The sequence below is a fragment of the Platichthys flesus genome, chromosome 16 (genome assembly GCF_949316205.1).
Source record: "Platichthys flesus chromosome 16, fPlaFle2.1, whole genome shotgun sequence".
NCBI classification, from domain to species: Eukaryota; Metazoa; Chordata; class Actinopteri; order Pleuronectiformes; family Pleuronectidae; genus Platichthys; species Platichthys flesus.
Genome location: NC_084960.1, coordinates 2,469,372 through 2,493,564, shown reverse-complemented (window position 1 = coordinate 2,493,564; position 24,193 = coordinate 2,469,372). Strand labels below are relative to the sequence as shown.

The following is a 24,193-nucleotide window of genomic DNA, read 5'->3' as shown; positions in this document are numbered from 1 at the left end:
CGAACTGAGCTCTGAGACTGGGGCTGCGTCACAAAGCTGCAGCTGGTGAATCAGGCTTCAGCCGGGATTCAACCGGGAGCACAATCAACACCCGGAGCTAAAAGCAAATAAAAGATACGAGTGGTGATTCTATGGATGGTGAGAGGATTCAAAATCCCAGCTCGACTCCCAGTGGGGCCTTCCTGTGTGGTTTGCCCGTTCTCCCAGTTTGCCTATTGGGTTTTCTCCAGCTTCACATCACACATTCACAACAGGGACATGTTACAACCCTTGTGTGTGTGTCTGTGTGTGTGTGTCTTCGTCTGTGTGACGTCAGTCCACCAGGAGCCACTGACCTGTCCACGGCGGGGTGGTAGAGCGGTCGCCCGTCCTGAGGTGACAGGTAGCTGTAAAACGCTGAACCTCCGACCACGCGGATGTTGAACAGCACCCTGGTATTCTGAAAGCAGAGTCAAAACAAAAACAGTGTGAATCCACTATTCTGTATAATGTTTATTATATTATATTATATTACATCGGTCCAGCTGATTATAGCAACATTGGTCTGAAGAGCTTTAGTTCGTCTGAATCCTTCAATATTCTCTTGTGCAACAACCAAAGGAAACACAAAGATTTACACAAAACTAAAGCATTCAAACCAGAACTGGGACATTCTCCTTCTCATTGAAACATCAGAGTCACTCAACTACTGCGTTCTGCGCTGTGCACCTTCAGATAAGTGAAAAACCTTGATGATACAAATCTGTCTTCACAGCAAATAACAGATTAAACATCTGCCTTCAGAAAATACAGGGAATTATTCTCACTAAGGGTTATTTTCTGTGTTTTCAGTGAAACAGCATTTAAGACTTTCATTCTGTTTTATTCTGCTGAAATGTTCTTTAAAGTTGAAGTTAAAAACCAACACCGGCACATAGAGGGTTGTGTTTATCAGAGATCATTTAGCTGGGTGCTGACTGGAGGAGGACAAAGTGGGCCATCATGAAATATAGGCTGAGACCTGCAGAGACAGTTTGAGCTCACTTCAGTTTGAATCAACACGCAGCACAGGGCCCGGTTTCATCTCACAGAAACAAAAACATTAATAAAACCACAGAGAATCGGAGGACTCTCTCGTATCATCCTCTAAAAGCCAAAGTTTGAAATAAAAAATATCTGCTTCTACTCGTCGTTGATATTCCTCTGAGATCTGCTTGGATCGGAGGAGCTTTTAGAAAACGAAAAGGAACGCTTTTGCAGAAATGAAACTGATTTCCTGTTGTTCCGGTGAAATCCGGTGTGTAGCAGCTGAGCTCAAACACAAACACCTGCTGGGGTTCGTGAGGAGAGCTCGGCCCGGCGGGAGGAGGAGGCCGCGAACACACATCAGATTCCTGGAAACACCCACCGGCGCTCAACCCTCCAGGGCAGATCAACAAAACCTCTGACGTTAGTGGCTCAAATACCCGATGCACTGTAATATTGAAAGTGCCGGGTCAGATGAAATACTGAAACCAGGCAGCGGCTATAACTTAAGCTGGAAGGACTCGTGGGCCGAGTGGAGTTCTGCTCCCACGGCCTCATACCGAGCCGTGTAATTAAGACTACATCATCCTGTCTGCAGCGTTCCAGCATCACACGTTTATAGACACCGCGGGAATCGAACCTCCCTGTGGAGCCCGAGAGTTACTTCTCCAGTGAACTCATCCACTTTCCTACTCGCTCAGTTTCCAGTGAGTGATGTTTCCCTGACTCTCGCCAGTGAAAGGGCTTGAACCAACACGTGAAGACCACCTGGGGAGTCGAGCTAACGTCTGAGGAATAAAAGGTTTTAACCTGTTTGAATAATCAGGGGGGGAACATTCCTTTATGATAAGATCCATATACATCTCCACACATTCCAAAGGGATTCACAGAACCTCCGGGAGGATTCACCAGGTCTGAGGATTGTTTCTGGGGATTTCAGGTCAGTTACATTCCGACATTATCTCTGTCCTCCTTTCTTTCCACATAAAATATGTATTTCCCCTCTGGTTATTTAGTTAAATGTTTGATAAAACTGTTAAATATCAGGTCTTAACTACATTTCTTTGGCATAGAACAAGCTCACAATGTTTATTTCCAAGTCTGATCTTCCAATGGAACACGAGGTGAACTTTTCAATGCTGGAAATATTAAATCATCTTCCCATGTTTGTTTCCCCCCCATTAGAGACAGAAGAGGAGGAACCAGACACAAGTGAGTGATGAGCACGATAATGTGAGATCTGCTTGTCCTCTGTGCAGTGCCCCCCCCCCCCCCAGGAGAGGAGGAGCTGCTGGAGACTTCAGACTCTGAAATGTTTCCCCATGAGAAAACACTGGATCCTGCTCTCAGCCAAGGTTCAATTGTGTCCGACCGGGCACAAGATCTCCAATTACAGCCCATGCAAACAGCCACAGTGTGTGTCTGTGTGTGTGTTTGTGTATCTGTTTGTGTGTATGTGCTCCAGGCTTTACTCATGTTTGTGGTGACCTAAATCTGTGGCCTTTGACCATATTTTAGGGACTTGTCTTCCATAAGTGGACAAAAAGTAAGACCCCATAGCGTTGTTTCAAGGTTAAGTTTAGGTTAACGTTACAATATAGTTTAAGTTAGGGTTAAGTTTAGAGTAAGTCTCCAGTAAGTCAATGTTATGTCCTCTGAAGTCTCCATATACAAATGCACTGTGTGTTACTGCACGTTGTTCTCTTTTTAATATATTTTAAATCCTTGTGTTGTGCTTCTGTGATGGTCACCAGTCTGGTGGTTTTAGTTCTGTAGACAATAAGCAGTCGTCAGTGTGTGCAGTAGAATATAATAAACCTCAGCTAAGTCTGTGTTAGTGAACATAAAACCAGCCGGTGTTAGAATCCAGCTGTCACTCAGCGTCATCATCAGGAGCAGAGCTGCCACTGAGGCCGAGTTCTGCTCCTGAATTGAATCTAATATTAAAATCCACTTGTGAGTCGACCACCGACTCTGTTGAGATGAACGATTCAGAGCAAACATCTGCTCTGAATCCTTGGCGGAGGCGGGCTCTCCGGCAAACTGATTATTCTGTACAAGTTGAATTAAACGGCCGACACCACAGGCACAAAGGAGACGACAGATCTCCTGCAGAGCGACTGAACAAGCTGCACCTGACTCCTCTCCTCCCTCTCCTGGCACACAGAGAGACACCAGCGGCTGACTCCTCCACAGTTTCCTCCGCTCTCCACGGCTCCTCTTACTGCAGCGGGGGCCAGGTGACACTGATCAGAGATCTGTTTAGCTGCTGCCTGATTAACAAGACGCCGCCGTGCACAATCACACAGACGGTGCAGGGAACGAGGTGGTGTGCAAACAGAGCCGTGGTCTGAGGTGGAGTGAATAACTGATGTGACAGAGACAAACAGCAGGAAGCCTCCGAGGAAACTGTTCCTGTCACTACGTCCCGTGTTCTACAGTCATCACAGCGTCAGAGACAGGAAACATGATTCTGATCTGCCACACAGGGATTATTCATTTAATCTCATTAGCACACACTGCAATATACATGCACACCTGCTATAATGCACTTTGTGACGGTTAAATCAGGCTGATACCATATAAATGAAATGTTTTATTAACATATATAAGATGTAATGTTCTGACAAATGACCTGAAATCACCAATCTGTGATTCTCAGATACTGTCCCTCTTAAATTAACTGTTCAACATTTTGAATTTGTTTTCTGCTTGAGAGTGAGGCTCAGTTTAAATCCCTGTCCACACTAACACGCCCTGAAACAGGCAGATGATCCACATGAGCACCTGCAGAACTCCACTTCCTGTCCCAGACCAGTTTTTACCCGACTCTAGTGAGGAGCTCCAGCGGCTGCAACACCAGGAAACTGATTCCTCTCGGCCTCCAGCTCTTGGACCTGCATCTCACCAGTGTCTGTGTGTGGACGTGTTCTGCTCGAGCCAATAAACATGTCTGACAGGAAGGAGACATGTCCCCTGTCTGCCTCCGGCTGGTTCACAGATATTAAATATATACGCTTTACAAGCACCATGCAGCCATAGCTATTGATTTATTACACAGAGCAGAACTATAACTTGAAATCAAGGGTGTTCTGGTCGTGGTTGCAGGAAATGAAAATGAAATAAATCTCCCCCATCACTGCAGATTTACTGTAAATGTCTCGGAATGGAAAATGATCTTTTATATCCACCCTGCAGTTTGTCTCCCACTGCTTTAATGGACGGAGACAGCTCGGATTTTTTGTCTCTTGTCTCGTGTTCATTTTTGTCCACTGACTGGACGGGGACAGGTCATTACCAGTTGGCTGACAGGCATTAACTGGGAGGTCACGGGTTCAAGCGTCTGCCTGCTAAAGAGCTAATGAATCTGTGGCAGCTCCTGACGCCGCTGCTGCATTGATAGTCTGCTGAAGAGGGAGAGAAAGGAAACAGCATTCCCTCCCATGACTCCACTTTATCACCGGTACCTGAGCCTGAGCTCCGTTGATCATCAGGTAGTAGAGTTTGCTGAGGATGCTCTGCTGCAGCTGGTCCCAGGAAATCGCCCGGTCCTCCCTCATCAGAAACGGAGGTCCGAACCTGAAACAGGGAATAAAGGAAAAACGAATGAGTGAAATCAGAGGAATAAAACATTTCAAATATCACAGCAAACCCTCCACCCCCCCCCCCCCCCCATTCTATTGTAATGTAAATAATCGTCTATGAACATTATCAGCTTTGGAGTGGATTCTCATTACAGCGTCTCAGTGGAAGAACGGGGGGGGGGGAGGGGGGGTAATGAGCAGAGGGACGAGCAGCGCTTCAAATGACGGATCACATAACACATTTATTATTATACACGTTTAATTGAGGGCAGCCCTTCACTGCACGCTGAAGATTTATGAGATTTATGAGAGCATGTGCGACAGACACACACACACACACACACACACACACACACACTGACGACTGTAGATTAAACACAACAAACATGAGGATAATGAATGAAAAATAGTATATTTCTCCCTTTGTTATTGTATTTCATGCTTTTCTTTTGTTTTTGCAGATTTAAAACCATAAAACAGATTCTCAGACATTCAATTTTCTCATTAGATCATGATTAGATATCAATGAGGTGATTCAAATTATCTCTGTGTGGAGTTTGCACAGTCCAAACACATCGATTGTTAATGTAAGTTGACTTGTTTTTATATTTAAAGGCCTTTTTAACAGGAGCTCTGTAGCTGCACGTCCCTCTCAGAATGCACAGACGTCTATTTTCCACTTCTGAACTCAGTAGATTATTTATTTTCACACAGTGTCGGCGTCAGGGAGCCAAAGAAATGAAAAGTCATGAGATCAATTCCTCGACATTCGAGAGGAGAAATGCAAAAACCAGTGAACGTCTGCGTTTTCACACATGAGATGTGAAACTTCTTGAATTGCCATCTTCTGTCTCCTTCACGTTCACACTTGAGATAAACCAACAACACTGTTCACACGCGTCTGAATTTCAGGAATGTGCCTGTGATGCTTTTCTACAGAGAAGCCGAGCGAGAGTGTGTGACTCTGATGTCATTATCGTGGCCCAGACAAGTCGTCCAGCTGTCGCCTGATGAGTCAGAGACAGGTCGGGGGTTTGATGGACGACAGGAGGAGAAGGAGAAACTGAGACGAGGTGTCAGGGAGTCGTGGAATTGGAGTTTCTCACAGGAGCAGAGCAGCTGAACTCACCTGTATTGATCTCTGGACTCTGTCAGGGAGACAGCGTCTAATGAATCTCTGTATCGCACCAGCTGTCAGATTCCTCAGTGGCCGGGTGTGAGATGAGAGTCGTCTCTCTAACAGAGCGCTGACACGACCCTGAGGTGCTGAGGTCAGGTTCAAAATATACATTCACTGAAACACTGTACACAGAGCTCCCACTCCCACGGGATTAATAAAGTATCCATCTATCTATCTATCTACATTTGATTAAAGGCTGTTTGTTGAATGGACAATGAAGTCTCCTTCAGGTAAAAATCTACTTTCTAAATTCAAATTAATATGTCCCACTTGTTTTTAGATGATAAAACGTGATTTTTGCGAAGGCCACTGTCACACAGTCTCTTATTTATCAATAGTGAACCTCCTGTTTACTTCTATTCTGTGCGAACGAGAGATAAATAAACCATTTGCACATTTCATCAGATGAACTCGAGTGAGTTGGAACACAATAAAAAAAGTCTGATAACTGAATACATATATACAGGGTTCATACACATGTTGACCAATGGATTTCCAGGACTTTTCAATAACTTTAAACCAAATTTCCATGACCGAACATTTTGTGAAAACTCGGTGTATACGCGAAAAAGTGACAAAATGTAGTATTTAAACTAACAATGAGAATTCCAAGGCATACAGTATACCTTACATGACACAAACCCAAGTATGCTTGCTTTTTTAAAAAGCATATTATTTATTTAAAACTCAGCGTAAATGAACGACATGAAAATATGAATATAACAAATTTCCATGACATTTCCAAAACTTTTGTGGTTTTATTTTTTTCCATGACTTTTCCAGGCCTGCAAAAACACATTTCAAAATTCCATGACTTTTCCAGGTTTTCCATGACCGTAGGAACCCTGGTATAACCATACCAATGCTAAAACTCTTTATTTTTTATAAGAGGCGCGGGTTCGAGGACATCCTAAGTGATGAGTTTGAAACCATAACTGTGTTAGCCGTGTGTCCCAGTTCATCCAGGATTGTCCTGGTTTCGGTGCTGGTGTCTTGGGACCCGACGAATGTCCCAGTTTTCAACCTCCATTATCAAACTGGCCTGGTTTTGTCTTTCTGAATTCAACACTGATTGGTGATCTGTGACTGAAAAGCTGCGGTTGAAGGATCAGATGTTCTTTTACCTGACGGCCTGTTGCCCCCCCCCGGCGGCGTTGCACACCAGCAGCAGGATCTTCAGCGGGACGCCCTGGTTGAGGAACTCTGAGGACAACGCCCCAGACGCCGGTAACCTCTGACCCTCGGGCCCAGTGGAGTAGGGAGACGATGGCAGGCTGTGGTGGTACCCTGGCAGAGGAGAGGGAGCGAGAGGGGACGAGAGAACAAACAAATGAGGCCTTGTCTTCACTGCTGTGGACATTTCCCCCTCTGATTAAAACAAATCTCTATACACATGATCTTCTGTTTACAAAATACTTAGAAACGGAATTAAAACTCTATTTGCATGTGGACAAGAAACCATCATACCAGCAGTTCCTCCCCAAAGGAACTGAGGAAATACTCAAAAACCGAAAGTGTAATAATTTCCCTTCACACCTCCAACCAGGAGTGAGGAGACTTTACACAGAGGACGTGATGATAGAGCAGCTTTCTATTTGGAGAGCAGTGACTCAGAGGGGACAACAGATGGACCAGTGTCTCCGTGCACTCCCAGCAGGAGACATTATCTGATGCAGAAGCTGCATCAGCAGCTTCTGCATCAGAGCGTCATAAAAAGCGTCATAAAAACCGGACCAACATTATCTGATGCAGAAGCTGCATCAGATAATGTCTCCTGCTGGGAGTGCACGGAGACACTGGTCAACATCCTGTCCTGGTGGGGAGCGCGGCGGCCGTGCCTTCCCCAAACTTTTCCATTAAACCCTCTTGATTCATCACCAATATGGCGAATGCCGCTGCTGGGCATGAAGCCCGATCCCTGCTGAGCAGCGAGCCTGTGAGATCACACATCCGTCCTCGTACAGGAATAATCGGGGGTGCGAGGACATGAAGTTGCGTGTGAAGGACGAGACCGATTCCAAACTAATCAAAGTCGGCACAGACGCCACCAGAGCTCAGACTTTCCACCTCTGATTGCAGCGTCTCGACCCCGAGGAGCAGAGGAGTGATAAGAATGCACAGCTTTACATTCATTAAAGTCCCTTTAATCAAGCAAGTGATAAAAACTTGTGCTGTAATTTACATGAGCGCCGACCTCTGCTAACTGTGAGGATGAGTTATGGAGGAAAATCTGCTTTTAAAGACCGAGTGGAACTTGCTCATGAAGCCGCAGTAAAACTCAAAGGTCACCTCCGGCCCCCGTCGCCCTGAGCTTCAAGATTTAGGAGAAGTCATCGCTCATTAAATCAAAGCTTTCGAGTAGATGTCATTAAATATAATGTTTTTACAAGGCTCATGTCACCGCTCATGTTTCTTTTTTAAAAACCTTATTTATAGGAGGAGTTGTGTGTTTGTATGTTTGTGTTTTATTGAACATTTCCCACAGCCGTAATTAACTGGAATTAAAATCCTATGGTTTGAAGCCTACATCAACCAGTGCAGTTTCAATCTATTTACATTTGTTTCCAGACCACAGTGACCTTGACATTTGACCTTTGACCTCCAAATCGATCCAGTTACTCCACGAGTCTCAGTGAACATTTGAGCAGAATTTGGAAGGCTTCTCTCAGGGCGTTCTTAAACCTACACGTTCACAAGGCAAAGAAGAGTTTTGTGAAGTCAAGTTAACCTTGAACTTTGACCTCCAAATTCTATTCAGTTCATCTCTGAGTCCAAGTGAACGTTTATAGCAAAGTTGAAGAAATTCTCTGTGTCTAAATATTATTATTTGGCAGGTGATATCACATTCAAGTGTCCACCTTGGCACCAGAACTCCACTGAGACTGTCCCTGTCTCAGGTGACACTTGTGAGCGGCACTTTTAGATTTTAAACAATAGATTATTTATGGAAATGACTTGATACGGCCGATGGAGAGCTCATGAAGACACTGCAGACCGCTCTCTGGAAGTGATGATTTAAAATGTGTCTGCAGCCGAGAGTCAGGTTGAGCTAAGCTAATCTGCTTCTGGCTGTAATTTAACATTCACTGCACATAATCGAGTGGAACGTCAAATCTTCTCTCCTGCAGAACGTGCACGGATATATTCTGTGAAATGTTCAACTAATACCTCAAGTTATGACGAAGAAATCAAGAGAATGAAATGTTGACTTTACAGAACAGAGGAGAGGTGAAATATTTAATTCATATAAGAACTATACAGCAGGGAGATTAGGAAGGTCACCCCTGATTTTACTTTTGACAAAATCAAAGGTTTATTTCTTTTCATCTACATCACAGACACTGAGCCGCTCTTCTCTCAGCGCCGGGAACAGCCTCTCACATCAGGAGCTTTCAAATCTGCCGAATTCAAATCAATCGGTGGGTTTGGTTTTACCGAGGGAATCGAACCCTCAAAGTGAAGCGTCATAAAAACCGGACCACGCTCAGTTCTCACCACACATTCGACGCCTGAAGACAAAAGCTGCATTGATAACTTCTCCTTAATTCACTGCACACAACCAAACACACCAGACTGAGCATAGAAAATCGATTAAGGGTCAGACGGCCGTTTACATTTAGCCAGGGCAGCAGAGGCATTAGGATTTGATTTACGGTGCCAGACCGAGTAACAGTGCAACATTCCTTTTCTACACACATGCTATTTCTGTTTTATAGTGTTCATTAATCACAGTGAGGCAGAGAATATTTATGTGCTGCGGATGTACTCGTCTTTTACTTAGTGAAATAAAAATAAAGGTTTTTAATTGTAATTTATGTGCATAGGTAATTAAAGGGAAGCTGTGGGATATGTTGTACATTAAGGAGCAGAACAGGCTCATGTTGACCTTTAGAAACTAGAATCATCAGCCTGTGGTTCTAATCCTAGTTTCAGTCTACAGACTCGAATGAGGTCACCGTGACCTTTGACCTTAAAATCCAATTATCTTTAAATTCAAGTGGCAACTTGTCAACATGTGAAGAAATTATCAAAGACAGATTTGAGACATCATGTCGGCACAATGACGTTCCACAGAAAACATGTCTGTTTGGTTAAAGCACATTGACACCAGGCGTCGGCTCGGATCACCAGAAGCTCTCACTCAGACACTTTCACACAGAGTCGCTCTGGAGAATGTCAGGAGGACATTCTGAATGTCTGAAAGGCATCAATGAACATTTGTGCTAAAGGATTTTTCTGAAGTTAAAGTTTGTTTCGAGGTCACAGGGACCTTGACCTTTGACATATGACCACCGAATTCTAATCAGGTCCAACTCGAGTCCAACTGAATGTTTGAATCAAATTTAAATAAAACCACAACAACGAGACGGACGGAAGGCACGAAAACATAATGGGAATTTGGAGGAGACCTCAGATGACAAATTAAAGCTCCTTTAAAACCCACAGCAATGAGACTCACAGGACAAACTGTGGTGGAGTAGACTCTCAATGATCAACCCCAGGAGGCCGAGCCGGTCAGAACCAGACCAGACGGTTGTAGAGAGAACGAGGTGGTGATTGTGGCGGGGGGGGGGGGGGTGGGGGTGGTCCCTCTGAGGCAGCCAGGCTTTGTGTGGCCGTCGAGCAAAACATAAATCAAAGCACTAAAAGTCACATTCTTCTAATGGAGCGGCGGTGTGAGCACGGCGCTGTGACCCGCGGCCCGGAGAGAGAGGGCCCGACGGAGCAGAACCCCCGAGTGAGAAACAAGGGGCTGTTGTTCTGCTCGCTGCCTCGGAGCTCGAGTTTTACATCACTGACACGGAGATGAAGTACAGACATGAGCAGGCGAGATGTGATTCACCGAGCTCTGCAGGGAGCTGTATTCTTTTTAATGTGCCTCCCCCCTCCAGGGCCCCGTACAGCGAGCCCCCCCCACCCACCCATGGCTTCATTAAGCAAACGACACTAATAACACTGGTTTGTTTACAGATCTGTGAGCACATCCGCATTACAGAGGGGGGTGGGGGGTATTAATGTGGTGCCACCGTCAAGCTATTCTCAAAGACGAGTGTGTGTGTGTTCTATAAATAGCATCGAGTGTTTGTTTGGCCTCGACTTCAGGTACCTGAGATCCGAGCCGAGCCCCCTCTGATGTAGAGGGGCGGAGCCTGGAAGGCGTAGATGACATCGTTCTCGGCGATGCTCGTTAGATCGTCCTCGTCAAAGAAGGAGCGTTGGAACCCGGTGGAATACACCTCCGTCAGGATCACCTGGGGGGGGGGGGGGGGGGGGGGAGGGGGAGGGGGAGGGGGGGGAGTGAGAGAGAGAGAGGAGAGCGAGGGAGAGCGAGGGAGAGGGAGAGAGAGGGAGAGAGAGAGGAGAGAGAAAGAGAAGAGAAAGAGAAAGAGAAAGAGAAAGAGAAAGAGAGGGAGAGGGAGAGGGAGAGAGAGAGAGAGAGAGGGAGAGCGAGGGAGAGGGAGAGAGAGGGAGAGAGAGAGAGAGAGGAGAGAGAAAGAGAAGAGAAAGAGAAAGAGAGGGAGAGGGAGAGAGAGAGAGAGACACACAAATTAATTGTTGATTTCCTTATAATAGAACTAATTTGAATCTTATGAAACACCAACAGTTTGACTCTGTTTTTAGCATCAAGGACGTTTTGTTTTCTTCTGTGTTCTTTAGCAGGAATAAGCTTAATTATGCTGTTGTTAAAAAACAACACATTTAGGTGACAAATCCATTATCGTGTGCAACTTTTTATATATCAGAGCATTTTTTTCTATCTCTATTGGAACATGAGGTCTTTATTCAGAGATCGTGACTGAATGTTCAGATCTCACTCAAATCCCTGCGCTCACACTCTAATAAACCCTAAAGTCATAAAGAGTATTTCCTTTTTTATCGCTTCTATCAATAATGTTCACACACATCCGGCTCCTCGTCTTCACGTTACCTGGTCCGGAGAAATCTTCCCCTCGTCGGCCACCACCCTCCTCAGGCAGGCCACCGAGCCGAACAGGGGCACAGCCAGCCCGGTGCGGAGGTACCGCTGCCCTTTGGTGCTGAACACCAGCGTCACACACAGCGGCCTGCCACACACACACACACACACACACACACACAAGTGAACACACAATCAGGGGAGGGTGGGAAATAGAGCGGCCTCTATTTGGATTTCTGTGCCATGGCTCCGGCAGCCTCCTCTTTACGGCCGGGACGGGACAAAAGAAGACTTTCATGAATAACTCAATACATTTTAACATTAATAATAGATCATTAGGAGTTTTTATGTGTGCAAAATAATGGAATCTCTATTGCATTTTTAAAAACGAGGGAGCGCTCGGCTCTGACCTCTCCAGGATGTAATGGCTTCGGTGAATAACGGCCCACTGACGAACACTATCAGGAACCTGTGGAGTATCTGAATGTGCCGGGGCCGAGAGCGATTACTCAGATATACGAGAGGTTCTGTTATTCATGTGCACTTGAATATAATAAAAAAACATCAAATTAGGTGAGAGGATAAAACATTTTACCAAGCACAAGGAAACTGTCAGAGCTGCAAAACGGTGACTCAAGGACACGTGAATCATTTAGATAACGCAGCGGTTAACTCAATTCATCAAATATCATTAAGTTTCCTCTAAAAGATTAAAAATGAAATAACAAAATCACAATAAACCGTTTCCCAGAAAGACGTAGAATCACCTCTGCTCTCCAGACAAGGACGACGGGTGAAGCTCCTGTTTAAACATGTGTCCTCAAAATATCAGAGTTCCAATTGAAAACTCCAGTGAAAAGAGATTCAAGAGTTTTAACAGCGTGAGATCAAAGGTCAGAAGTTAACTACATAAAACATCAAAAGAGAAGCTGGTTGAATAAAATGTTTAAAAGAAAACGTTCTCGTTTTAGTTTGATTGTATTTCTTTTCTATTTTATTTTATTTTTAAATGTTTTATTATTAGAGGGTATCCTGCTGGTGTTACATTGATTTCATTATATTTAAGGAGATTGTGCAGTGAAGTCTGCGTGGTCTCAAATAAGAAGTTACAGGTGGATGATGTAATATCCGTCACTCAGACCTTCGCTTCACACAGACACACAAACCATGAACTGTCCTTCAGTGTGAGTCAGTGTGTGTTTTGTGTAAATGTTCTTATCTTTCAAACCACATCATCTATATGTACCTGAACTATGCTTCCATACCCATTCACATCCCTTTAGGCCGAGCTATTAGCTTTAGCTTCGGTTCCCCCCCCCCCCCCCCCCCCCCCCCCCACTGGCTGAATGTTTCCAAAGGATCTGAGAGACCTTTATATTCTTCAAGCATCTCACAAATGCATTTTAGCCCTGAGCAGTAAAACCATCCACAAACCAGCAGCAGCACTTTGAAGTGGAATCCCAGAACTCTGCCTTATATCTGCATAATTCCACTGGTTCCTGTTGTGCGATTGTTTTTTTGATCCGTTTACAAACCAACATGTTTGGTCCTGCTCCACTGATCTGGGTGCAGGCGGGGGGGGCTGGAGACTTCAAAAGAAAGAGGAACAGTAAATTGGTAGCACTTATCCAGCCACTGCTCAAGGAGGAATCCTCGATTTATGTTGATTACAGTTTTTCATATGATCCCAAAAGAAATACACATCATTTTGTAGATAAAACAGGAATGCAAAAGCCACACAATGTTAACACAACCACAACAGAAGAGAGTAACAACGGGACGAGCAGAGAAACCAGGTCAAGTCCCGGATGTCGATGCTGAAAACCCAGAAACTCGGTCACTGCTTGAATTGACACGCTGGTCAATTTGACACAAAATGCAGAAGTGTGTCTGGTGTTGTGTGTATCTGCTGTCACTCACTTGTGGTTGTGTTTACGTTGTCTGGCTTTTTGCTTTTTGTGTGTTGTCTGTTAATGTGCTTGTGTGAGGCATCTCGACCGATAATGTGTCTTTGCTGCTTGTTACTGAGAGAGAATATTCTCACACAAAAAAAGTCCCTGTTGCATAAACAGGGAAGTGTAAACAAAACCCATGCAACATGCAAAGTGCATGTGACTGCCAAGGACCAGGAGGTGTTTGGATAACCGGGCAGAGCCAATGTTGGTTTGCTAACAAACAGCTGATCTATACACACAGAGAAATAACACAATGCTTTAAAAAGGACAATCCATCTGTTCCCCTGTCAAGTGTGTGTCTCTACTCACACACTCTGAAATAAAAGGATGGGAACTAACTGCTCTTCACTTGGAACGCCGTCCAAAGATCATTTCCCAAATTAGACGTTGGCTGAACTTGGCGTGAACTATTTTAAAGACTGAAAAATGAAAGGACGTCAATATCTGGCGAGAGAGAAGCTCTGGTGAATCTAAAGAGCGACACCTCTGTGTAGGAGAAGGTAGAATTTAGTCTGAGACAACTCCTCCCATCAATGTTCACGTTAAAGCAACAGCTTCACATCTGGGTGAACAGGTTTATTTGCTTTATGCTGAGGGAGAAAAGGTCGTGACCCTATCTGTCTGTTCAATATGTAACCTGAGACACTTCAGCAGTGAGGGAGAGAAGCTCATCAAAGCAGATTTCAGACCGGGAGGAAAAGGTTCCAATATGGGATTAGTGAACATGTCCAGAGCAACAGATATTTGCCTTGTCACGTCCAGCTCCTCTGGAAAATGTCTTCAGTGCATGAAAGCAGCTCAATTTACATTTGACATCTTATTTGGTTAATTCAGGACAAAAAACAAAAAATGGAAATATAGCAATTACCTTTGACAAGGAAACAAAGCTTCCCTGCAAAATGATTTTATCCAAAATGGGGGGTCCAGGAACCTCTTAAAACATCTGGATTGATGGGAGCTGATGTTAGAGTGACTCAACACTATTTATACCCTGAACAGGTCGGACTCATGTTGAGAAATGACCCAATACCCTGCAATGTATGAAAGAGTGGGACCCAGGAAGCGTTTTTCCAATATTTCCGTGGGTTTCTCAGAGAATAATTCACGGATATTTAACTGATATTCATGAGTTTGTGGAATTCGGTGTGAATCCAAATCAAAATGTGGATCTAGTGAATTTAAATGTGGTTTCTTTTGGAGAGTGCTGGGCCTTGGTGGAGGTTGTTATCAAAGTGAGCTGTGTTGTAATAGTCAGGGATCCTAAAAAGCACTGATATCATATGTTAATACTGTTTACTCATTCATTTATTTACAATGACTTGTCAGGTGATGGAGTTGAGTCCGCTGTGCTCACCTGGTCTGGCGCAGAGGAAGGGGCAGTGAGATGCAGAGGAAAGGGTCGAAGGTGTTGCTCTGTTTCAGACAGTGGGGGCACGTCAGCGAGGATCTGATGGGGGGGGGGGGGGGGGACACAGAGCAGAGTCACATCAGTCTTCACACAAACACCGACTCCCCAATTAATCCCAAAGTCCTCCTAGAGTCACGTCTGGCGGGGGGGAGGAGGAGACGATTTCATCTCGTTACACAAATGAAGGACAGAGGAGAGCGATGAAGACGCCTTGATCTGACGGTGAGAGAGGAGAAGCTGAGTGATGTAAGAGGGGCGAGTGACAGCAGCCAGCAGGAGACGAGGACCCCTGCGGTGAGAAACACACAGGAACCTGCAGCAGCCGGTTTCTGTCTCGTTGCATCAGCCTCACTTCTCCGGCTGATGAGCCGTCATCACAGGAGCTCAGACACACCGGGAGTTTCTCTGAGAGACGTCAGGACACAGATCTCATACGAGGAGTTTCCATTCAAACAGATTCCACTTCCTCCCTCTCTGTTCCCCCCCAGGAGGAGAATCATTTATTCCACTGAGCTAATTGATCAATGAGTCACAGAGTCCATTAAACTTAATGTCTGATATAAACTCTCCTGCTACTACATCACATCTTCTGTCAAATACTTTTCCTGGATTTGACTTTGTGTTAATACTGGATAATCAAACAAGTCTGGAAGAGATGTTTTCTATGAGTGGGTGGAGACTAAACACTGGATATAAAGAGAACTAAATGTCATTAAACAAGTGGAATTACTTAATTATCAACCACAGGAACAGAAACAGAGCCTAAGGTTCAACATTTCCTTGTAACTCAGTGAATTCCCAAACAGGGGGAGTTGTGTAAACAGTTTCCAGTTGATGACTCGCTTTACAAATTAAAAACAAGCTAATTATGATTCCAAAAAGTTCACCCACTCATTTAATCACAAAAAAACGATCAGAGAATCAGCAAATAAGAAATAATTCAACTTGAAATTGAAAGGAATAAATATGAGCAGAAAATGGAACTCTATTAATGTCTATTATTTGTAATATTACCTTTAATTGATTTTTTAATTATTGCAATTGTAGTTCAAGTTTACAAACACACGTCCTGAGGCGACAACTGATTAATAAAGTTTTCAGCAGTTTGAATGAGAAAAAGTTTAGTTCAGTAATTACCAGCGAAAAATTACATCGAAGAAACATGTGTGATAAACTTTTATGGACAAACAGGGGACCACACTTTTATTTACAGGTGAGCAGAGCCACGGTTGTGATTTACTGTTTCATCTCATTTCTTTTATTATCGGCAGGACGGATATAAATCAAGCCACCGTGTGAAATAGGAAATAACTCAGTTTCCTTTCAGCTCTGCAGCACTGGAACGCACCACGTCACATAGAACCGGTGACAGACTCGTGCAAAGTGTGTCGACCAGTGGAGATGAAGTCGTAGATGAACTGTAGAAACGTGTTTACCTCAGAGGACGGCACCTGACAGACCCGGGGGGATGGGGGGTGGGGGGGGGAGGGGGAGGAGGGGGCAGGGGGATAAAGCTCCATTCAAGCGAGCCCAGCTGACACTGGCTCTTAGTGCATCTCGGTCTTGGCAGAGCGGAGTGGTTGCCCTACGGATGTCTTATTCTCGCCAGGAAACAGTGCGCTGGGTGAGCTGCTGCACTCTGCGCATACAAAGCACACTCAGCCTCCACTAAAACATAGATGCTCCCCCGCACTGCTCTGGAAAACACTCAAACAGAGAAAAGGAGCCGAGGAAGAGGTGATATTCTGGTGATGCTCTAATGGAGGAAGCGTGCAAAAGTTGAGAGGCATGTATCCCCCACCCCCCCCCCACGTCTGGGACGCAGCCATGCTGAAGAGACTCTGAGCTCGATGCTTTGCACCAGGACTCGTTTTGGAAACTTCCCGAGTGACACATCACCTCCTCGTCTTCATCCGACTGATTCTCTGTCCTGAGGGAGGCTGGTCACAGATCTGTGATTGGACATGAGACAGACTGGCAGCTGATTCTCTTCAGTGAGTCCGGGGGATGAAAGAAAGTGTATTCACCACGTTGATGCAAAAGGCATAAACCTCAACGTGTGCCTCATAATTCACAAATTGAAAATGTAATATACAGACAATAAACAGAGCCGTTAATGGGCCTCTGAAAAAACTCGATCCCGCCCTGCAAATCTTAACCAATCAGCACGTGTGATCACAAGAGAGGTCAGGTGGTTGAGGAGCGAGGGGTTCATCAGAGATAGAGCCGTCACGGTAAGACGAGCCGCTCTGCCACCGAGGAACTGCTGCACGGTGGTTATTTGAAACGCTCTGGTGCCCGTCGCTCGGCCGCTCTAGAGTGAACAATGCTGCACGAAGATCAAATCTCCGATGCAGCTCGGATTTCATCAAGAGCGACAGATTTATAAAATGGGGATGAATCTAGATCTCATCGGTGAAGCTAATGTACGAGCACTGGAAAATAGGGTTGGACACCAAAATCAACAACAAACTCGAGTCAACAAAACAACAAACCAAAAGTTTGTGGGACGAGCAGTTTGAAATCGATTCGGTGTTAATGGAGGAAGATGACAAACTTTTACGTGGACAACATGAGAAGCACATTAGGCTGAAACCGTCTTTTAGTGTTTAATTATTATAGGTGGTTAGGGTTTAATTCATCATTTGATTTTCTTATGTACTTTTGTCCAGAGTTCTGCAGTTATTTATATTTGTACATTTAAAGTAAAGTAAAGTTTAAACTGTTCTCTTAATTATACCTAATCTGATTAAAACTCCTCAGCACGTGATGACACACAGCACAAGTTTGAATCCGATGACCCGTGCTGCTTGTGATTGAACCCGTAGAGCGGCAGCGATGACTCCACAGTGACAAACCTGGGCCATTACAAGAATCATTCTCCAGTCCGTCACCTCTGGATGCTCTGGATCACATCGGACAGCGCATTGGGAACGTTGCTCCCCAGTCAGTGCTGGAAGCTCAGGACTCACACGGGGAGTCGAGAGATATTAATTCAAAAGTTCGATCCCAGTGATGATAGCAGAGCATCCATCTCCATTAGGAAACCTCTCAGGCCCCTGGGAGTCCTCCTCTCTGCAGGGTTCACAGAGTTAAACTCAGATTGTTCACACATTCTCGTCCGTAGAGCGGCACTCAGGACCGTCGGGTTACGCAGCTTTCTAACAGGGACACATTCTTCCTGCTGCTTCCTCTGCCAGGACACACCCGAGGTCTCACATCTCAAACGCTCGGCAGCGAGGGGGGGGCGATTAAGAGATGCGCCCTGACAGATGTATAACCGGCCGTCACACAGAGCCGACAACTTTCTGAGGAATGAGCGGACAGAGCGACAAACAAGACGTCAGCCCCTCGCTCTGTCAGGGAGGAGACGGCTTCTTGAGAAGTTTCATTAACGGAACACAGATCAGACGTTTGGTGAAAAACTATAAAATCTTCAGTGCAGATAAACCAGGTGGGATGAACACAACGTTTTCTAGCTTCACTCTGCAGCTGCGAGCTCTGCACACAACGTCCACACAACGTCCAGCACAAAAACTATACAAAAAGGAACAATAAATTCCAGAAGAGTTTGAGGAGGACTCACTAAAGACAAAGAATAACACGTGCACAGATGAGTTTGTGAGCGTCTGAATGAAGCTCAGCTCCAGGAGGCTGCAGCTGACAGATGTGGACATTATGTTTATCTGGGACTGGACGACTGACTGATGGGACCAGTGAGGACGTCCAGCTGCATGAGGAGAGCTGACAGCACGTTGTGGTGAGAAGCGCCTGGAACCAGTCTGCTGGAGAAACACTTCAGTATCAACAGCAGTGGAAACACCTCATCGCTGGCACAGCCAACAGCCTCAATTATTTCACCCCGGCACAAGAGCTAAGCTGTAAATAAGCACTCGTGCAGGAAAGGATTTCTATTCCCCTAAGAGGCTCGGGAGGGGGGGGGGGGGGGGGGGGGGGGGGGGGCACCGGGGCAGTTTGCCTGCTCCGTAATTACTGAGATTTACTTTTCTTACTCATCTGGCATGTGTGTCTCTGAGGACCTCTGTGTAAAAGACATATTGACATCCTGGTTAGATCAGCTGTATCGGGCAATTACACCCTGATCTGACCAATGGAGCCTCAAGATATCAATAGATATTAGCAGCTCCCTAAATGTGCATATTTTAAAATGCTGCAAATGTTGAAAATCTCTCTTTGGATTAATCAAAATCAGATTCAAGGATCGGCACAAAACTTTGACAGGTTCTTCTCAGATTTCTCCTTCTAACTTTTGTGGAAATTTCCTCAGTTGTTTCAGTGTAATCTTGTTTACAAACCAACAAACAACAAACAAACACAAGGTGGTGAAAAGATAACTGTGGTAATAAGCTCACAACGCTGCTGATTGGTTCCTATCTGAGTTCCTGCAGGTGTGACTGTGTTGGGAGGGGACACTCACTTGTACTGGGCCTGGAAGTGCTCCTGGACGAAGCTGTGCTGGAGGCGTGGCTGCTGGGACTGGGACTGGGACTGGGACGGGGCCGGAGACGGCGCCTCCTCAGTTCCCCCGAGGACCTGCGGCACAGAGGACAAGGACATCCCATAAACACAAGAGTTGTCATATTGTCACATTCACACTGTAAATAACAACAGAGAAAGAGGCAGCTGCCGTAAAGTGCAGCGTCAGCACGATTCTCCACTTCTCTTTTCTGAAGGGATGTTGTGAATTGGGCGAGAAGCACTGACCTAAACATAACCCCCGGGGAAAGCCTCGTCTTTATTCTTTCATACACGCAGCTTCCTCAGAGAGGAGGCTGACCTCGGGCGGAGATAAAAGAAGAGGGGGAAGATAGAGCCGGGGGGGGGGGGGGGGGGGGGGCACAGAACTAAGAGAACAACCTTCTGCACCAGCTTCACAGAACAATAAACAAGTTCTCTTCAAAGCCTTTTATACTGTAGTGTAATAATAATCAGCAAAAACATTGTCTACAAATGTTTTCACTGTAGTTTCGAGAGCTTTATTGTCCCTTGAGGGAAAATCAAAAAACACACAACATACTGCAAACAGCGAAACACAACAGGGTGATCAGGGTTTATTTAAAAAGCACATTTCAAACACAAAATTAAAAGAACTCTATATAAAATGTGACTTGTTTAAATCTCAGGAGACGGTTGGCAGAAGTTTGAGCTTCTCCTACTTTTCTTTATTATTCTTTCACTTATCAAGTTAAAGGTCGTAAAGTTCCATGTGAGCAGTGTGTTTGGATTCCTCTGCTCTCAGGCTATCAGCCCTGTGTAGGCGTCAGGTACTTGAGAGTGCATTTAGTCATCATATCACCGCAGCTGTGCGTTTACACCAGGCTAAACGGAAACACACTTTCTCTGTTGACACACACACACACACACACACACACACACACTCGCTCTGTGTTTACTATTCCACGGATCTGCAGCTCCTGGTCATGGCCGAGCTGCCAGCCTGGGAACCTCACAAACAGGAGCTGAGAGGAGGTTTAGAACTTCTGAAGGGGGGGGGGGGGAGTGGAGGGCGTGCGTTTGTGCGTTTTGTGCGTCTGGGAAATCAGGAGAGTCCTTTACAGTTCACCACGGTTTCTATTCTCCTGAAAAGCGTGTGAGCTTTGCAGAGGGCGAGCGCGAGACCGAGACCCGACCTTCCTGCGGCTCGGCGCTCCAGCGGGCACGCACAATTACAAAGCTCTCTCACTCATTCCTCCGTGGGGGGGGGGGAAGACTGCCAAAGGGGGAGTTTTCACCCGGGCTGATCCTGTGTCTGCTTCATTTGAAACGTGCAACGTAAGGTTAGGAATTAAAGAGGCGAGGACACAGCCCCTCTACATACTCGCTAACGGATTCCATCGTTATCTTTCTCTATGTGGCGATAACAAAGCAGCGTCCAGGAGGCTGTTGGGTCCAGGCCCCGGGATCCAGGCCCCGGGTCCAGGCCCCCGGGTCCAGGCCCGGTCGGTCTTATCACTTCTCAGGAAGCTGTGTCAACAGACCGCGAGGCGTCGGCGATGTGGAGGTTTAGTGAGAAGGAGGTGGACGGGTCACAGGCCCCGCTGACATGTGGTTCTGATTAGGCCTCACTCATCTGACAGATAGTGATTCCCCCCCCCCCCCTCCCCCTCGGAGTAACTGCTGCTGGTTTCACAGGTTGTTTAGAGACTGATCAGGGGTCTGCCTCCAGAGGGGCCGTGTGCCGCTCTGCAATCCAGATGCTATCTTTGAAATTGGTGGCCAGGAAAATAAACCAAATACCAGCTGATAAAAATACAATGAAGAAGGCAACGGGGGGGGGGGGGGTCAACTGAGGCTAACACAGGGGGAGACTTTTCACATTTTAAACTCAACTACAGAAGTCGTCAATTTGCAGCCGACAAATTCAAACAACTATATTTATTTATTAGGAAATTAATTTGTGTAAAGACGTCATTCAAATATATCCCAACAAACATAAAATATATGACAAAAAAATGTTTTTAACAGTTAAATTATTAAATAAACAAAAGTGTGTGTTAAAATAAATAGATCTTCCATTAATGAGTCTGATGGATGAAGGCACAATACACACACACAAACACACACACACACACACAACCATAGTTAATAACTAACCCTTGTCCTATCTTTAACCTAAACCGAAACTTAAACCTTAACCTAACCATAACCTTAAAACATGATTCACCTTTAAATGTAATGAATAACTTTATGGGAAATGGTTTTATATGTTTATTTGGTTGGTTTGTAAAATAGAAAATTAGAAATGAAACGCTACATGAGTGACAGTCGCCTGAGAGAAGGTCTGGTTCACTCAGGCCTGGTCGACATTTTAATCTGGTGACCCTAAATGACTGGAGACCAGTTAGAGAGTTTAACCCATCAGGCTGTAACTCTCCTAACGTATCATATAACACACGTCTCTCTACTGGCAGCTTGAAGAGGCGATTCTCCTTGATAACACAATTTACAACCGGAGTTATTGTCCGTATCTTAAGATGAGATGGAACTAAAGGCCTACTTAACTGCGAAGGTGCCGTGGAGAAATATTAAAACAAAAAATGTGCCACTGCTCATTTTCCAGCCAGAGAACTGTCTACCCCGGCCTAATCCGTAAGCCTCGGTTCCAGGAGAGGGACGTGTGCCAGCGTCTGAGGAGCAAGGAGAAAATTAAAAACTCAAATCCCTCGCCCTGGCACCTTGGCATGCCGTAATTGATTTTTGTGGGATTTAGATAAATGACAGAGATATGGAATGCTGCAGAGCGGTGGGCTGGAGTCTGGCCTCTGGGCTCAGGGCTGTCAGACGGAGGTCAGAGGTCAACTGACTGCGACTGGGACCGAGAGAGGAGGAGAGCGGAGGCCGGGCCAGTGGAGAGAGAGAAACACGATGAGCAGAGTGAGGTGAAGACGGCTGCTGACGGTTCTTCAAACAGGGAAAGCTGATACCAGAGTGTTTAACTGAGAGTAACACCGTGAGAGATACTGACCATCTGGGGAATATGGGTTTATATGTGTGTTAACCACCTACAGACAGGAAGTTATGTATTTTTCTGTGTTTGTCTGTTAAAAGATGAATCCGCAAAATCTCCTGGATGGATTTCCATGAAATTTCAGATCCCGATCAGACAGCAGATCCAGGATCAGGCATGTGAAGGCGACTGATACTCATGAGTTTGCAATCTGATCCAAATGAAAATCTGGATCTAGTTTCTTCAGGGGAATTTACACCACCGCCACATAAAAACATAAAAAAACTAACAAATATCAGGAAAATGAATATACCTCACAGCTGAGGCATGTGAGCAAACACAGGTACTGATGTGTGTATTTAAGGCTCATAATAGTACAAATAATATATAGATCAGGCTGTAATTTAATGATTCTTAACTCGAGAATAACAAATATCCAGATAATATCAAACTGAACATGAGTGGCATAGTGACTGTGATGTGCTCAGTGTAACTTGGCTGCAGACACACACATGGACTCTCCACCCAGTCCCAGTTAAATCCAGGACTGGTGACTCCCGGTCGTCTTCAGGCTTCAGCACGAGAATCTTAAAATCGCTCAGATTAACGCTGCACTCCGTCCCATCGGGGGGGGCGTTCAATAATTCCCCCCCCCCCCCCAAAAAAAAACATGTTGCTGGGAGTGATTCATCTCTGCAGAGGAACTCGGCCACTCTCCAGGAGTCCAGGAAACGTGCCCCCCCCGCCCCCGTCCCGGTCCTCTTGTAGACCACCTGTCTCATCCTGATGGGTTTTCAGGGGTGGGGGAGGCGGATCGTAAAGGGGGGGGGGGGGGGACGAGTGTTCCCAGTAATGGCCCCGATGTGAATAATTTAAACAAGCCGTGGAAACACACAGGGATGGACACGTGCGTCTGCTGGAGAAAGCACTATAGTGGGGGCGATCGAGAACAAGAAGGTAAAGGCCCGGGTTGATCGTAACAGAGAGAGAGAGAGAGAGAGAGAGAGAGAGAGAGAGAGAGAGATGGAGATGGAGAAAAGAGAGAGAGAGAAGTGTGGAGCAGGTGTAGAGACGCTGCATGTGTGTATGGGTACGGATGGATGGAGATAGAACAAGAGAGAAAAGAGAGGGACTGAGAGTAGAGCACCCAGCCGGTGATAAAGAGCATCGATAAATAATGGACCGTCTCCTGTCGCGTGCCTATCAGCGACCGCTCTATAAATAGAACCAGTAATAATGATCCTCTCTGACCCGTCGGCCCATTACTCCCATTGAGCTCAGGGTGGGGAGCACTGGTTTGGACATGCTGAGGCCCGCCTGGCCACCACCTTAACTCTGGATATCCGCTCTTCAAACTGGCCAATCAGAAGCCCTCATGAGACGTCCCAGCTTCCTGTTCTGATCCAAAGCACCTGATCGACCGTGGGCAGCGCATCGGGGGGGGGGGGGGGGGCAACAAACACACAACCAATAAAGACAACAACGCTTACATCCACACCATGGGGGCCAGTTTAGGGTCTCAAATTAATCTGAGCTGCATGTGATGGTTCAGTGGGAGGAGGACGGAGCCGCTGGAGAAAACCCACACCGGCACTGAGAGGCTCAGGCGGCCGTCGGGATCGAACCTGCTGTGCGAGACACTGTACCACCGTGCCATCCGTACCTGAATATATATA

General features: G+C 45.7%; 1 protein-coding gene across 1 annotated transcript in view; it reads right to left on the bottom strand.

Moving 5' to 3' along the window:
- The window catches only part of usp43b (ubiquitin specific peptidase 43b), a 37,221-nt gene that overhangs the window by 6,305 nt on the left and 6,723 nt on the right, over window positions 1-24,193 (bottom strand). Inside the window, exons 3-9 of the mRNA XM_062408088.1 lie at window positions 19,488-19,603; window positions 14,996-15,088; window positions 11,699-11,834; window positions 10,877-11,021; window positions 6,894-7,056; window positions 4,473-4,584; window positions 336-439 (exon numbers count right to left, since the gene is read on the bottom strand). Coding sequence (XP_062264072.1) covers window positions 336-439; window positions 4,473-4,584; window positions 6,894-7,056; window positions 10,877-11,021; window positions 11,699-11,834; window positions 14,996-15,088; window positions 19,488-19,603 — 869 coding nt within the window. The remainder of the gene's footprint in view (window positions 1-335; window positions 440-4,472; window positions 4,585-6,893; window positions 7,057-10,876; window positions 11,022-11,698; window positions 11,835-14,995; window positions 15,089-19,487; window positions 19,604-24,193) is intronic.